Source organism: Opisthorchis viverrini, assembly GCF_000715545.1.
Source record: "Opisthorchis viverrini unplaced genomic scaffold opera_v5_206, whole genome shotgun sequence".
NCBI lineage: Eukaryota > Metazoa > Platyhelminthes > Trematoda > Opisthorchiida > Opisthorchiidae > Opisthorchis > Opisthorchis viverrini.
In genome coordinates this window covers 450,738-467,537 of record NW_008751862.1, presented here as the reverse complement: position 1 = coordinate 467,537, position 16,800 = coordinate 450,738, and the positions used below count along the sequence as shown (strand labels likewise).

The 16,800-nt window shown below is 44.6% G+C and overlaps 1 protein-coding gene across 1 annotated transcript in view; it reads right to left on the bottom strand.

Moving 5' to 3' along the window:
* Positions 1-1,046: 1,046 nt before the first annotated feature.
* Positions 1,047-16,800, bottom strand: part of T265_08197 (hypothetical protein) — a gene marked incomplete at both ends in the record, with an annotated part of 35,470 nt that continues 19,716 nt past the window's right edge. The window contains 3 exons of the mRNA XM_009173926.1: positions 1,047-1,608; positions 5,217-5,457; positions 10,224-10,561. Of these exons, the coding sequence (XP_009172190.1) occupies positions 1,495-1,608; positions 5,217-5,457; positions 10,224-10,561 (693 nt within the window). The remainder of the gene's footprint in view (positions 1,609-5,216; positions 5,458-10,223; positions 10,562-16,800) is intronic.

The following is a 16,800-nucleotide window of genomic DNA, read 5'->3' as shown; positions in this document are numbered from 1 at the left end:
TGAGTATCGTTATGATGATGGCTAACAAACTGAAGTACTCGCATTGATTCCTCGGATGCCTTCAAGACACTGTAACCCCACGGTTATAGAGCAAACTTTTGCCTGAGTTCATTGATGTGAGACAAGTTTGCAGTCTCTTATCACTCTTCTTCAATTCAACATACACGTTGCTTGGGACTTCTGTGCTAGCCTCCATCGGGCTCTTGATTCTGTCGGGACGTTCGCTAAAAGACATGGAATACATGAACTGTTCTGTCTTCCTTATTTTAGATCCTTTATACATGTAGACAATTTTGAAAAGCTCACTACTTAAGAAAAAATGTCCACCAGGTTTAAAGCGACCATGGCCCTACCCGATAAACAGACAATCGATCGGTACAACCACGGCAGTTAAGGGATCTTCGTTCGAGGAACCATGTAAACTGTTGCTCAAGCATGAACAACTACGTCACTTCAAACTCAATGGTTCCGGTAACACGCTCCTCTCCCATGTTAAATAACAGGGATCCAGTTTTCAGCACGGCCAAGCACATGCAATGCCGATGATCTCTAAAAAAACGAAACTGAAGTCCAGTGCTTCTTCTATTGATGGCGGACCAACCGGAAGAAGAATTGTTCGGACGGGACTACGAACACCTAGCATAAAAATCCCAAATCCACCTACAGGTACCAGAGGTAAATATTCCGCACGGTTCAACATACGTTTCGTACCAGCATTTCTCGGTTTTCAATGAGGATTTCTTCCTACCGATGAAGCCAGTAAGCACATGTGTGGGAATTTGACCGTCTTGAAGTAACCAGTCATCTACTCCCCCAAACGGATCTGCTAATTGACACATCTATGAAACTTGGAATTGAAGATGGTAATTGTAAGGTAGAATGTGGTTAGCTTTCCAGGGCGACCCAAACCCTACCTTACAATTAGTGGGTATTTTTCCATAAATACGATTAACTGGTATCTATCACCAATCAATACGGCAAAATACGCCTACTCGCCTCAACGTGCAGCAAATAGCTCGTTTGAAATCGAAATCAATTAACAACACAAACGCTCAAGATTTATTAGAACTCACAGACCATATCGATCAGATTAAAACCGGATTAGGAATTAATAACCCCTACGGCCAATAGGAAAACACTCCAACGAATCAATAGATCATCGCAGAATAGAAAAATACATAGGAAAATAAAAAAAACTGGCACTAGGAAATAAACCATGAGGAAAAGCGTAGTACAGAACGAAGTCAAGAACGAAATTAGATAGCAAGTCAATCAAAAAGTCCGATTCGTTCACGAACGAAAATTAACGGAATGAAGACTCCAAGTTATGGCAGTGACAGGAACCGACCAAATCATCCCGCGACCGATTCGTGGTGAAACGATTCAAACATGAGCAAACAAGAACGACCGTGTGTGCAAATCAATTGGTAGTAGTGATACGGAAGGAAAGTATTGCAGCCACTAGTAATGGGATTATCAAAGCCATAATCAATGTTATTCCATTGAATCATTGGTGACCGCTGACCTGAGAGTCGGCTGACCAGTTGCGTCATCCCATTCTAGTAGGTTAACCCCAGTCAGTTCTCTTCCACTGAGACAGGTTAGGCACTGAAGTAGATGAAAGAGTGGAATGTTGGTAGTGTGAGAATACTTGAGAATCTTCAACTGAGATTTCGCGAAACCATACTAAAAACTCAAGGGAGCTTCGAACCCACGACCTCCCGACCAGTAGTTGAACACATAACCGTTCGACCAGGGCGGCTGTGTGCGATGCCATTATCCAAAACAAAACACCGCAAAGTAACGAAAAACCCGAAACAGCCTGTAAAATCATCCAAAATTCAACCCAAAATTGGAAGGAGGGAGGTAGGTGCTGCAGTTATGAGGTAGGGTGAATGAAGTTCAGGGTAACAACACTCTGATTTATCAGCCAGATACTAGAGTGAAAAATGAAAGAAGGAATGGAAATCGTATGTGGTAACACTGGCTCTGAATTCGAGGAAATGGTTACCAGTTAATTAGCTTGACAGTACGAATTTTTCAAACCAAAACCACCGATATCGCTAGATAAATGAAGTCGCGAATATTTGGCTTCCATTCCCCCACCAGACAGGCCAGCCAGAGTGATTGATTTGTTGGAAGCTCGCAAGGACTGTAGACCGGAATAAATAGGAAGAGTAACCGCTGATATTTCTAGAGAAAAGTAGAGGTATGTGCGGAAGATACAACTCCAACTGCTGAAATCTGTAAAAGGGGACAGGATCCTCACATGCAAGATCCCACCAAGCGGAACTGTCAGCCGCGAAGGAGAGTAAAGATATGTGGGGACACGGCATTCGAAAGAGTCCACCCCACCAAGCGGAACTGTCAGTCGCGGAGAGTAAAGACATGTGGGGACACGGCATTCGAAAGAGTCCAAGGCAGAATGTGCCGTGTGTAAGAGGCTACACGTCAGAACTATGAGCTTGTAAATTGGAATCCATACACAAAAGTACTTACTTCAGAATAACGTTTGGCTTTAAATATAGGCCCTTTGTGTCACAACCAGTCGAAGCGACGATGAACCACAAAATAGTTCGTTTCGCGCAGACCCACAAGAATCCAACTAATTGGTACGTGGATCGTAAACAGGAATAACATCACTGTTGCCTCAAGTTAGTTGTCTACCATGAGTGCTGCAGTATTCTGCCAGCCATACTACTTGAGACCCACTTATTCAAGGTTCAACCATGCTAGCAGATCCAAAGCGGAGTTACAAGACCACGTGTAGAGAGTCCGTGTACTCTAAGTAATCGTTTTACGAGAAGTCGGCAAACCCATGTTATGCTTATTGTCGCGCGACGCTTGCTGCACATCAGTTAATGGTGCTGTGGTGCCACCAGAGCGTGGTAGATTCTCAAATGGCAACCGGATCTCCCACAAAATACTACACGGGCTTCTGAAGACACCAGGATAGAGCGTGCGCTATCCAGTCACAAAGAGGCTTCACATGCTCCGAGGAGAACATGGAATCTTAAACAGTAGTTTGTATTATGGAAGTGGGGTAAGAAATATGGGACGACCAGCTGCAACCGTGGAGTCCTATACAAGCCGCAGTTAGATGCATAAGGACTGAAGAAGCAAACTGAAACAAGCAAGATTCGATGAACGGGACAAATGAAATATCTGGTAGTCCTGTTTTCTGCACCCTTCCTGATGCCCTGCAATCCGCACTCGACCGGGTAAGGGGTAGAGTTACACCCTCAAACAAAAGTTGTCCGGTGCTCAGAAGGTCGCTCATATAAAAATTCCCATGGTGCTTCTGGAACGGTTCTGAAATACCAGGCTTCGTTCGAACTATGGTGTCCCCGGGAAGCAACGCTTCTTAGGCCGTGACAAATGTGCAATCTGAGAATCCTTCCTCTTCCCGCAAAATTAGAAACGCTTCTTTTAGCTGGGAAAACTTCGCCTGCCGACAAGCCTCTACGCGCGAACAATTACATTAGAAACACTGTCAAGCCTCTACCCGCGAACAATTACATTAGAAACACTGTCCAAAGGCCAAAGAAACGGAAGTCATGCTATCCTTATGCAAAGTCACCTTCAAAACCAAGTTAACATTGTTTGCCTTTAAGACGCCCTCGTGGACTTTGTTAACAGTCAATCAAATGGTACCCTTCTGCAGGCTGTATCATAGCGGCATAAGTGACAGTACGGACCTACACCCTTGAGGATTCATGTAACAAGGTCACCACAGTCTAACATAGCGATAGCTGGTTTCAGAGACTCATCAGTGGTGGATCGACGGCCACAGCGGTCTATGACTGAAGTTCTTCATCAACTCTTCTATCGGACGAATTCTACGAGGAGCTCCAAAAGATGATCCATTGTATACCCCACTGCGATACCCCGATAACAGCTGACTCTTCATGCTCAAGAAACAGTTTGCAGGTATGAACATGCTGTAGAAATCTGTAGAAATACGGTTAAGGCTATACCCTGGCACATTTCACCTTAATGCTAGGTAAAAACCACAAAACTAATTAATGCCTACCTTGAGGACCAACTTACTGCCAAGTTATTAAAGCCTCCTGTGGTCCACCTAATCTTCATGGGAGAGTTTTGGTTCCGTTTAAAAAGTGTATGCAAGGTGTTGCGGCAAATCTTGTATGACCTCCCAATGCAGCAAAAATTGGACATTCGAGGGGACCACCTAATCCCCTCAGTTAGTCATCCTGACACGTTTAGTCAGTGCTTCTAGTTTTCACAGCTTACATCTCCGGACACTGAGTCAACCAGTAATCCCAGGAAGTACAAATAAGCCCCATGGACCTCGGCTACACTGATGGCATTGCCATTCTGAGCAGAGAAATGCGCTCTCTCCTCGATCGCATCGGCCACTACGCTATTAACATATACTGGAAAAACCGCATACATCAACGTCCAGTCTAGGCTCATGAGTCATGTCGGTTGTGTGGGCTCCACTATCCTCCCAAAGCCAAACACGTCAAGAAATAGCTATTGGCATCCATCTTCACACATCTCTAAACCGATCTATGAAGACACCTCGGAATCAGTCTAGAGTCTCCATGCGGTCTATGGCACCAAGCAATCGAGAGGAAACTGAATGACGTGCTCTGGCCTTGTTGCTGATCATATTTCATGGACAGCAGCGATTCGGAACAGTCTACTCATCCCTCCCGCAGTGAAAATTCGTCATGTCTGCATGTCATATTGAGATGACCCAACAGGTCTAGGTCTCCAACTGGGCAAACTCACGCGTTAACTGCGCCAATTCTTCAAGTCCCGGTTTGTCTAAAAGGTTAGTTATCTGTACATCCAGTGAATGTGTGCGAAACACGCACCTACAGCTCACGATGGGCCGACGAAACCAAAAAACGATGCAACACGTTGAAGAAAGCATACGAAGTAGTGTGCACTGTGTGAACCGTTTGATATAATCATCGCTGCAGGAGAAAGCAGAAATAAGCGAATACTTTTGGAATATAAGGTCTCGCTAGGGATAAAACAAAAGCTATTGTTGATAGAAAAATAAGGTTTCGTTGACATTCAGGCGAACGGCGGGGGCGCGGAAGATACCCCCACTTGGATACACCATGCAACTTGACAAAGGGACACAAGACTAGCGCTTTGACAGTATAAAGTCATAAAAAGTGGTCAATAGCGAACGCAGTAAAGTATATACTTCCAGTGGATAGATTCAAAAGGAAGCTTACTTCACCAATACCGCTAACCAGCGGTGAAATTTCAATCACCGCCTCGGAGTGGTTCCTGTTGGTGTAACCATTTTCGTTTCTGAGGTCCGAGGAGAGGCTGGCACCAGCGTCGCGGGCCAACTTAGCATGAAATGCCAAGTAGTCAGTACGCGAGGTCCGTGGACAATCCGCCGTGGCCGTTGGACCATTCTTCAACGGAGAGAAGTATTCCTTCCGCGGTACTTCCCAGATAGCGAAGCGCCTGAAATGAATGCAAAAAGTGACTACAAATTGAAGGTTGTCGTTCCAACAAGGGTTGCGAAACACCTGCGACCATAATTACGTGAAAGGACCGAATCCCAACCGACGCAATATAGAACGAAGGTAGTTGAACTGGTGGGCACGAGATTCGGATATGGGTTAATTGTGGTAACAAGCGAAGATATTGGAGTATAAAATAGTCATTAAAAATTCCAAGGTAGCATACAGATGCATAAGGATGCGATAGTGACAGCTCTGATTGATAAACCTGGAGTAACGCAAAACTGGTCATTTATCAGTGGCGTGTTGAGCTCTACTGATCGAAGACACTCAGACGACCTGCATGAAACAACTTACGCTTCATAATACCTATATTACCGACCACAGTTATAGGCGTTAATACAGGTAGCAGAAAAAAACGCGGTCAAATGCGAGCATGCACTTGAATGGATGGTCGACAAAACATGTGCGCTCGATATCGCTCAGGGGTCAAGACACGAAATTACTGACCGGAAGGTGTGGACTTCGAATCCCATTCAGGCACCTCGAGTGCTCCTATCTAAGCTCGGGTAACTCAGCTCTCGTGCAGCCTTCGGTTGGCATGGCAGCTAGACAGCGAAATGGTGCTACAGTTGGACGATTTATACTCGCTGGATGGAACTCTAACACTAACAGGACTTTAGTAGAAAAACAAGTTTACTCATTGGTAACTCATACTCAAGGAGTGGGTTAGTCGACGGCAAATGACTTTCATTCATTAGTCATGACTGAAGGACTTGAGTGATCGTATCACGATCTTCCATCCAGTTGCAGTCAAAAACAATTTCCAATTAGATATTACCCTCATTTCTTGTGTGGCATACCGATTTCGACGAAGAAAGTCCCTCGAGAGAGAATCCTTCCAATATGCTACCGGCTTGGTGCTCAAAGCATGCGCATTACGACCAGATAGGTCCCTCGTATGGAGAGTACTGTACCACCATTTGAGTAAAAAAACACGGACCTACTAAAGTAAAAAGTAATAATAATCATCCAATGATAACACCCTTTCGGTGAAGAGCTGTCACAACATCCGAAGGGAGTACGAGGATACGAGGAGTACGAGATACTGTCAGGAGTCCAAGCATAGACAGGACCCATCGGGATTACGGGATCGGTTTCGAAATATGGGCCTTCCGGTCAGTAAGTTCGTGTTTTAACCACTGAGCTATCTCGAGTTTAAAAGGAAACCGAGAAGCAATCTCTTCTCCAGCCAGCCCAACTGACTGACTTGCAAGAATGAGGCTTGGGTTTGATCCCACCCAATACTGCAGCAGCACTTTACACTATACGCGCGTGAAGCATATACCAACCACGCGGCAGAATAATTTGAGTTAAATGAAATAACTTGCAACTCTGGAGGATCCGGGCCAAGAAGAACAACACAATCCGCATACTCGATGTCTGTGAACGAAGATCCTGGTGGTTTCAGAGGAAGGCGGAGAAGCTACATACAGCACGCCAACTTATTTAGAAGCAGGAGCATTCCGGACGATTGAGACTAATCAGCACACGGATCGACTATTACAACCATGGAGATATTAGCACAATATTTGTCATGAATACTGGCTTCAATAATAGCGCGGCACTTAGGCTCGGCACCTAAGAGCAAATCCGAAACCATCAAGAAAGATTTCGCACAAGATTGGGATGCATTGATTGCATATCATCATCATTACAGACCACAACATAAGTGTTAACAGTGGTGCTTCACTGCTGTCAACCGTAAAGTTCATCTAATATTTAAAGCCTTGGAGTGAAAATAAGAGAAGAAGGGTGGATGAAAGAGCGGGTCAGGTATTAGCCCATCGCAAGCATTCTTATGTGCCTACACCTTAAGGAACACAGTCAGACAATCTGGGAATAAACTGACAGCACGAACGCCACTGACATCGATCAGCGCCATTTCTTGCAACGCGTCCAGCCAAGCGCACTAGAGGTAAAGAGGACCAAATCCTGCCAGATGTACAACACCAACAACACCCAAACCGTCCGCAATCTTTTCACACCCTTCTGCCGAGTCATACGTTGTCCACCTCGCGGTTTGCGCCATTCTGAAAGTGTAACGGAGAACAATACTCGCCTCCGTAGACGGTGTTTCGGTGTGCGGAGAACATGGTTGAGCGATTGCGGCCGACGGTGCTGGATGTTTTCCGCGATTGGAGTATCTACTGCACAACCAAATGCCCGTTTCCTAACTACCCCGTTACAAACTCGCTGACGCCACCCAAAACTAGCAACGCTTCCAAGGCATCGGTAATCCAAAACCTAAAAACGCCTCACATAATCTGTCTCGCAGCCATACAACAGTAGTGTAGTAACGGTATTTTCCTCAGCTTAGTTCTCGGTCTGAGCCTCCCAAGCTAGCGTTCACGTCAAAACAATCACCAAAGGTGCACAAGGTCTATTAACGCCTAAAACGAAGTCAAGAACAGTTGTACAGCTCTTTGTATATATAGCGTAAGCGGTTATAACTTTCTTCTGGAATTTCTGGCGCGTTCTGGAGCGCTATTGGCAACCGGCATTTGGCATATATTGGGTCACGATTGGCTGTTGGGTCCAGATTGTTGACTAATCAGATCTCGTCTTGATGCCGGACCGGCAAGCGTCCCGAATTCTGGGCCAACCTCGAGCGGGCCAGGCTTCTCGGCCGTAGCAGCGCCTAAAGACGTGCGGTATAGTGGGATCCCCGTGGATTCCTGCCTAACAAGTAGCCCTTACTGTAACCTTTTAGACCCAGTGATGTGCCTTTCTGACGCCACAGGAGACGCATATCAGCAAATGTGACTCAGGTTTTTGAAATTCGTGTACTGACTTCACAAGACAAATTTCTGTCGGAGCTAATAAAACCACGAGGTATATAAAATTCTCCAGAACCTCCAGTGCTTCTCCTTGAGCTATGAGGCGTAGGTTCAGAGACTGTACGTTCTGAGTTCGAACTGTGAAGGTGCAACGAGCATGCCTATAGATAGTAGGATGGAGGCTAGTCTATTCAACAGGGCTTGTGACTGGCCCTCGTCTAAAAAGATGAAGATGACGGCGTCAGCATACTCCAGACCGACAAGGATCTCACCAACAACGATTCAGACACCGAGGTATTGAAGACCTTCGAACATTCCGCTTAATATTCCATCGACGACGAAATTGAACGAGGATGGAGCGTTGACGTCCTTATTGGACACGTTTTTTTTCTAGGGAAGCTTCAAGAGAGCTCGGCTACATCTTCACAATACGTCAAGTGCCTGAGCAGTGTCATAATCGACAAGTGGCGTTTTCCACGACTTAAAGGACACTTTGATCTCGTAGATAGGTCAGTTGTTCTACATCCGCTTGGTCAAAGAAGACCATCCATGAGGTAATATACTCTATGACCTCTATCTTTGTAATTTTCGTCTTGTAAGAGTTTGCAACGAATCGTCCAAATGCTTCTCCCAAACCAGCAGGGTTCGCCAAATTTACCTACTCTCAACCTCTTTTTCTGTCCAATTTCGTCACCTATATCACCGAGGAATGCACATTTCAAGGGGTCGAGGATCTTGGTATCAAAATCACATATGGATAAAGACTAGCAGAATTGGACTAGGCGGACATTTTCCTGTCGTTTGACAGTCCCAGTCTGCATGGTATACTCGGAAAAGAAATTCAGAAGTGATTCCTTGAGGCGGTGCGAATCTTGCACCTTCAAACTGTAAAGTGTTGCTTCAGGAGTTTCAGTTACCCTGTGTCCCCTAAAGCAGGAAAAAGTTTACTTGATTGACCCATTTACTTATCCCGACACATCTATAAGTTGCAACTATACCGTGACAGGAATCAGTGTAGGTGTTATCAACGCGCAGGTAACATTTACCAAACTGTATTCTTTATGATACCAGAGACCACATACGTTCAACCACACTGTACCAAGAAAAAACTATTCCCTAGTGAGGAAGCTTATTGTGGTATGGCAACGAGGAACAAAGATGGTTGCTGGAACGGAGTGCTGTGGGATCTTCGCACCGCCCTGGTTTACGTACGCGTGATTATCCTCGTAGGGGGTTATGAAACCCACAGGATATGGCAAGCACTTGGTCCCACTGATAGCCACGCAACCGGTTTCACTGATAAGCACGCTGTCACTTCTCAGCCGAACAGCCCAGATAAAGTTTGTCTCTCGTTGTATGCAAGTTTCGTGTTGAGCGATACCCGTGAAGAACGCTGGGTCAGTCACACTGGTTGCGTTTCACTCGCCATTTGATGATGAGTTTATTTGGTTGACGCTCCATAGTACAGGCACCTTGTTCTTGATCGTCCTCTCTAGAGACATTACATTGTTTATGCATTTTCACATTCCACTCATTATTTATTAGGACAGAATTTCTTCACTGTCGTATGACAGCTAGCATCAATAGTCCATATTGGTGTACTGCTGTTAATGCTGTTAGTAATAGATGATGATGTTTCACACACTACATTTGTTTACCATGACAACAGTGAGAGGCGGTTTAATAAAGTACTAGGGAACCAGATGTCCGTGCACTAGATCACTATGCGCAAAAGATTGCGAACGATGTTGAAAGGGAAATCATGCGCAAAGGATTCGTAACCTTGGCAACAGCTGGAACACACCAACACTGGTGAGCGGAAGACAATATCAAGGAGTTAGAATCACCACAGCACCGGGAGTGCAGTGAACAAGAATAAAGGGGCAGAGATATTGCATATTCATTTGAGCGGACAACAATCACTTACTCAGCAAAAGGGAAGACATCGAACACAAACTGTTCGAATTTTATCCCATTTGGTTCCGAAGGAATGATCCGTTGTCCCGTGCTCACGTCCACATAGGGCACTTTCTTTTTCGCAACGTGATATTCCATTCGGGACGTCATTTCAGGCTTGCAGACGCGCGTGAGAAATTCGCGAGTGACAAAATGAACACAAATATTCCCGTGGCTGTACACAAGGCGTTCGGAATCACCATTTGACGCATCGTCTGCGCAGTCTACGCTATGGAGAGTATCTCCGTGGCCATTGTCAGAACGACGTAGTGCAGCCGTTTCGGGTGATATTTCGCTGTATTCTAATACCTAGAGAGAAAAAAGGTAGCGTAGACGTGCAAGGTGAAATCCAACTCACATACTGCTGGCATAGATCTGGCGTGGTTAGCAATGAAACTCCAGAATGCCGACGTTATGGCGTGAGCAACTTACTGAAAAGTAAGTTATTGGAATGCAGCCATAGCTTGTAGACTATTCCTAGCTGGACTCAAATATTTTGGCAGTGGCTCAGCACCTGCGCTCCTTACACATTAGACGGTACCTTCGCATCGAAAGGGCACCGTGGCTTAAAGATGTGGCTTTATTTTTCCAGGTACAAAATGGAAGACCAAATTCGTCAATCGAAAAGTGGCAAGGAGGACCACTGGATGGACCGTTCCCGCTAATGCGTGTATTAATCATCGAAGGACGCGGTTCTGATCGGCCGAAAAATCTGTGATATAATTTCGTGAGTTCCTTCTGAGCCAGTAGTGTACACAAATTGCTGAGGGAAAAATGGTTGGGGGAGAAAGCCTATGAGGTTGAAAATCATCACTCCTGGTACGATAGTGTTCTTACTTCTCATAATTTTCGTTTGTTGGTGACAGGCCTGCCCCTGTTACGGCAACACCTGGTTGATCCCGCATGCAACGATTCTGAAGCCTACATTTTTTCAATGCTGTTACGGCAACACCTGGTTGGTCCCGCATGCAACGATTCTGAAGCCTACATAAATCTGTTGACCAGTTTAGTGAACTTGTGGGTGGTTTTAGAGCTGACCCATTTAGCTCATTTCATGAAGTGAGAGCTTAGAGGAGTATATTGTTAGCTTGGTATGTTCAGTTGATGGTGGAATAGATCGCTAAACTTGGCAACTTTGTTGAGAACGTTTCATTACCCAGTGAAGCAATATCCTCAGCGCATTGTTGTACAGCAGAGTGAGGCGGTGCGATACGGTGAACAATGCCATCATCAACCTTGAAAACGTGTGTGACGTCCCTAGCCGAACAGATCCTGAAATTTCGCGTTGTAAAAATATATTGTCTATTTTATCTAACGCCAAAGTTTGTGTCATTTAGTTGACACGGCAGACTTAAGATCAAAGATTAATTTTGAGACAATAAAAATCGCCTGGGCTTGAACTGACCTGTTGCGGTGTCACACTGAAGGTACCTATCTGACACCCGGATAGTCAAATTCGAAGCGGTGTCTAAGCTACTCCAAAATATGCTGAAAAGTCCCATCACACCGGAATCAAACCCTGATTTTTCGGCTACTGACAGTCTTAAGCAGCTCTCACTCACAATTATAGATCTTAATTTGTTTCCCACGTAAAAGTACACGGGAACCCGACAAGATTAGGACATATGTAGTTTACCAAATTGAGTGGACCACTGTATCCAGTAGACATTTTAACAGGACTTCCAACAGACGCGGCAAATGCTCACGAGCCACGCCCTGACATTCAACTCATGTGCGCTGAGACCCATCCAAGTGAAAAATTTACTCAGGATTCTCCACATTAGACAGAGAATTCGTTTTCAATGTTCTGTCGATCATTGTGAACATGGTTGCATAGGTCCACACTGAAGATAAACAAGCTACATAAATATTCCCGAGTATGCTGTATCCCATGGAGTGCACTTGAATTTGCACCAAGCTTTATCACATTCTCTGGGTGCAAGAAACAGTTCAATCAGAAGCTTCCTTGAAATACAACTTCTAACTGGATCGCCGGTAGCTGAGGTTGCCTTCCCATCTCTCTGACTGGGACCGGCACAATTCTCAACCCGCATGGATTCAATCCTGTAGGTTGAATGGAGTTCTTGTTGCTACAGTGGCATGCCAATGCAAACCAGACACAAATTGAGGCCATATTGTCATGCGACAGGTAGAAACGGACAATTTAGAAAAAGGTATCAGTATAACTAGATTCCAAGGGTGCGTAAAGAAACAAAATTTGACGAAGTATACCACAAAAATGAGCAATAGTGTAAGCCATACAACATACGTACTGTTCTTCCAATGGATCAGAAAAGTGTTACGCGTTTGTGTTCTGATTTATTCCTCACAACACTTGGATATTTTCCGACCATTTTGTAATCAAGGATACAACGGGATACTTTTTCGCATTTCCTAATGAGCCTCTACGAAACTGTAAACCTAAAATAGACAACCCGATGGGCCGATAAACGATGACTAAGTCATCTGTGGTTGAGGAGAATCGTTTACAATATTGTTTTTAACTAGTCGCCTCTCGTTCGCTAAATATTATGATTGCTTATGAAAAATGAAACAACCACAAAACTCGGGAGGGAAAGGAAACACAGAGAATGTCAGTTGGTCTCAATCAAGCGTTCAGTAACAAACGCGCACACTTAGCTGTCAAGCTCCAACTAGCGTTAAACCTTACAAATGGCTTTTCTGCCCTGACTACTTCGGTCATGTCAGACGGAGTGTTCCAAACAGCCTACTCTTTTCTCGCAAAGAAGTAACGAGAAATTTCAGAACACTGGAAATTTTCAAGCCATCTAGTGAGGTTACGGGGCTAGGATTTTCCAACAGACATGCCGAGGAAAATATGCGTCATTATCAACATCATCGACAGCATGACATCATTTTCCAACAATGATGCTTCGCAGCCGTACAATCGTGATTTGTTTAAAAACCTTTTTCTCAAGAAAAGAATAAAGGTGGATGCAGAAGGTACTTAGTGCTAGCTTACTACAATCATTCCGAGGTTTCTACACCTCCAGGCACTCAATCAGACAATCTGGATCGAAACTAACAACAAGAACGCCACTGACATCTATTAGCAGCCATATCTCGCAGTATTCCCAATCAGGCAAAGTGAGGATCACGCGGTCCTCATCCTGGAAGGCGAGTAGCAACGACAGCACATGTACTTTTCGTAATCTCTTTCATACCCTTTTGGCAGGTCAAGAGTTGGCCACCTCTCTGCTTCCGCTACTCTGAAATGGGCGCGGAAAACAACACTCCGGCAAACAGCGGTTTGGCATGTGCAATACACGACCTAACAAACGCAGCTTCTGGTGCGTAACACATTATTTGATGGAAGTCCAAGGTGCACGACCGAAAACTTGCCTTCTAATTGTCTCGTTGCGGATTCTCCGACACCAGCCTACACGAGCTATAGTTACACGTCCTAAACTCTGAGAATACACAGAACGTATTATATTCACAAACTTCCTGAGCATTCCCTGATGGGCCAGTGTGTTGAGGAGAACACACCAGCCAACTCAGTCGAATGCGCCTTGGAATCCAGGAATATTAAACTTGTCGGTCGTTTGCACGTATGGCGTTGTTGTAGCACCTGACGAAGTGTGAAGTGTATGGCAGTGAAGCATGAGTATCAACACTGATGTTGCTGTCTTTGATGATGATTATGATTATGATAGAGAGTGAAGATTTGGTCAATGGAACCCCTACAAGGCCGGAACTCCGCTTGCTCTTCTCGAGTCAGTGTTTCACGAGCCACCATAAGGCGAAGAATCACGTGACACCAGCGGTCCCTTACGAACGCGTCGAGCGGATCCCCTGTGGATATCACACTCATTAAGATCCCCCTTTTACAAAATGGGCACCATCAGCGACTCTCCCCAAGTGCCTGGGACAGCCTCTTTTTCCCACATGTATCAGACAAGGGCTGAATGAGGACTTCATCCACGTCTTGGAGCAGTGCTGATGGGAGATCAACCGGGAAAGGAGCTCAGTGGCGCTTCAGAGAGCACATGCAGTCATGAACCTCCGAGGTTGCATGGCGTTCCAGAGTGTGTCAGCTGTAGGCTCCAGATGAGTGAAATCTGGTGGCTGCAAGAATCGTTGTTCGAAGTAATCGGTCTGCCAGTCGAACCATTTTCCTTTATTCAAGATTGTCGTGCTACTTTGATCCTTGGGGGTTTCGTGTTTTCCGGGGACTGGTCGATACCGTGCACTCAAAAGGTACTTACTACGATCAGAATATTTCGTAACGCCTATACCCCATAGATAAATTAAAGGTCTGAAAACAGATTTCTTGATATTCATGAATCGCGTTCCAAAAATAGTGAGACTTTAGTTTGCAAAAAGACAATACAGCTCAAGATTTTAAAACAAACCCATGACTTTTAGGATTTGAATTCAAGTATCACTCTGGTCGAGGTGTTTTCCATGAGTCGGAGGTTTGTATACCGTCAAGTGTGAGGACAAGTTAGATCTTGAAATTTAGTTTGAAAAACTCTAGGGCTGTTACCTAAATATAACGGTGAACTTGAAAAACTTGCGTCTGCATCTTTCTACTGGTGTTTTCGTCATCGTCGAGATCGCTCCTATGTCTAAACCCCTAGGTAAACGACATTGTGAAGTAACGAAAGAATAAGGACATTATTTTAGCTCGCACTGATAATGAAGCTGGTATCGTTCGATGCTGAACGAACAAAACTATATGAAAAATATGCGCAGTTGTAGCGGACGGAAAAAATCGCTCATGTATCCAATGAGAAAGGCAAAGTAACAAGTGTGGAACGTCAGATCTCTACCTAAGAACATTCCGTGATGAAACCAGTATCAAGTTCAGTCTTTTTACGACCGGTAAACCTGATCACCATACAGTACCCATCTATACGGACTTGAAAAAATCCGCCAAGAGTGTCTCTATTAACTGAATACTCTTCAAGGTAAACTCACCATACCACGCGGCGGTCAAGTGGCTGGTGAATATAGTAAAACTTTTAGGCAAAGTCTAGTTGCACACAGTTTAAAAGATAGTTTTGAATTTGTGAAGATCAAAATACTAAACTCAAGCTGTTATTTTCCTTTGAACTTTCATCATTCTTCATCAATAACCAGATTCCAGAAACGATCAAATTTATTTCTGATTTTGCCACCGATTCGAAAATTGAAAACGGTTGACCTTTTCCGACGTTCCGTGGGTTATTTTTTCGATGTACTTTCAATGTACACTGGGACAATGTCAGAAACAAGTACTGAGTGACATAGCCGCCAATCGGATCTCAACCCGGTTCAGTAAAGCAACGTTACACCGTTCGACTAAACCTAGGTACGAAGAGAGACAGAAAAGATACAGCCAGAAGCAAGTGAGAGTTAGAGCAGCATGTCGCCGGGATGCAGGATTCGAAATGCACCACCACCGCTATGTGGGCTCAGCTGCGCCAGCAAAGAAACAGCCGCAGGTCAACAGCAGCATTGCTATATGAATGTGGTGAACTCACCGCTGAGGACCAAGTTTTCATGAAAGAGTAGTTACAAAACAACCTATTTGAGCTAGATGTTCGCTTAAAAGAGTCACGCGTTGTGGAAAAACTTCATTACACCACAATACGGAAAGGGAAATTATAAAATCAGCTGTTAGCTAGAAATAAAGAGCAAATATCGCTCTGGCGGCGGACGAAAAGTTCCGTTACACAAGAATTCAGAGTGATGATCCATGGATTGTGAGCTACGACCATGGATCAGTCAGCTTGAATAGCTTCGTAAACTTCTCATCCGATAGCTCACGTTTCCGAGTAGTGACCAGGTGATGCCAGGAGGAATTCGGTATTCTGTCAAGGTATTTCGATCAGTGTTTATTTACTTTAACTGTATCTCTACGCAAGCTGCATCGCTATGTTTTCTTTCACGTAAAACGCTAGATATATAGGCCGAGAATCATAAGTGTAGTTGCTTGTGTAGACTTGGTATTCATATTTTACTAGGTTGGCGTACTGACATCTGAGTTTGGTAAACTAGTTGCTAACGTTTCAGCACCAGTCACGGCGACATAACCAGATTAGACTAACATTGCGTCACTGTTTAACAGTTCGTCGTTATGAAGCTCTTTACAATGACGCAAAGCAAATCAATTACGCACGGATAATGTCACCTTGACTGATGACAAAACGTTTGCAATTAAATTGTCGAACTCATAGAACAGAACATCAACCGTCTATACAACCTGACCCATCAACAGTACCATCAATCACACGTTCCTCAAGATCACCCAGAACTAGATGGAGCCACTCGAGAACTCAGACTCAAACCGCACACTGATTCGGTTATGAATTGATACACCAACCTCCGTACTGTATAGAACTCACGGTCCTCAACATAATAACCGCTATCTCTAGGTATCTTCAACAGGGCAGGAAAAGCTTTCAACTGTGAGCAACTGTGACTGGAGACGCAATCATCATCATCATCATCATCATCATCATCATCAACGACAGCATGACATCAGCGCTCAACACCAATGCTTCACTGCCGTACAGCCATGACTTATTTGAAAGCCTTAT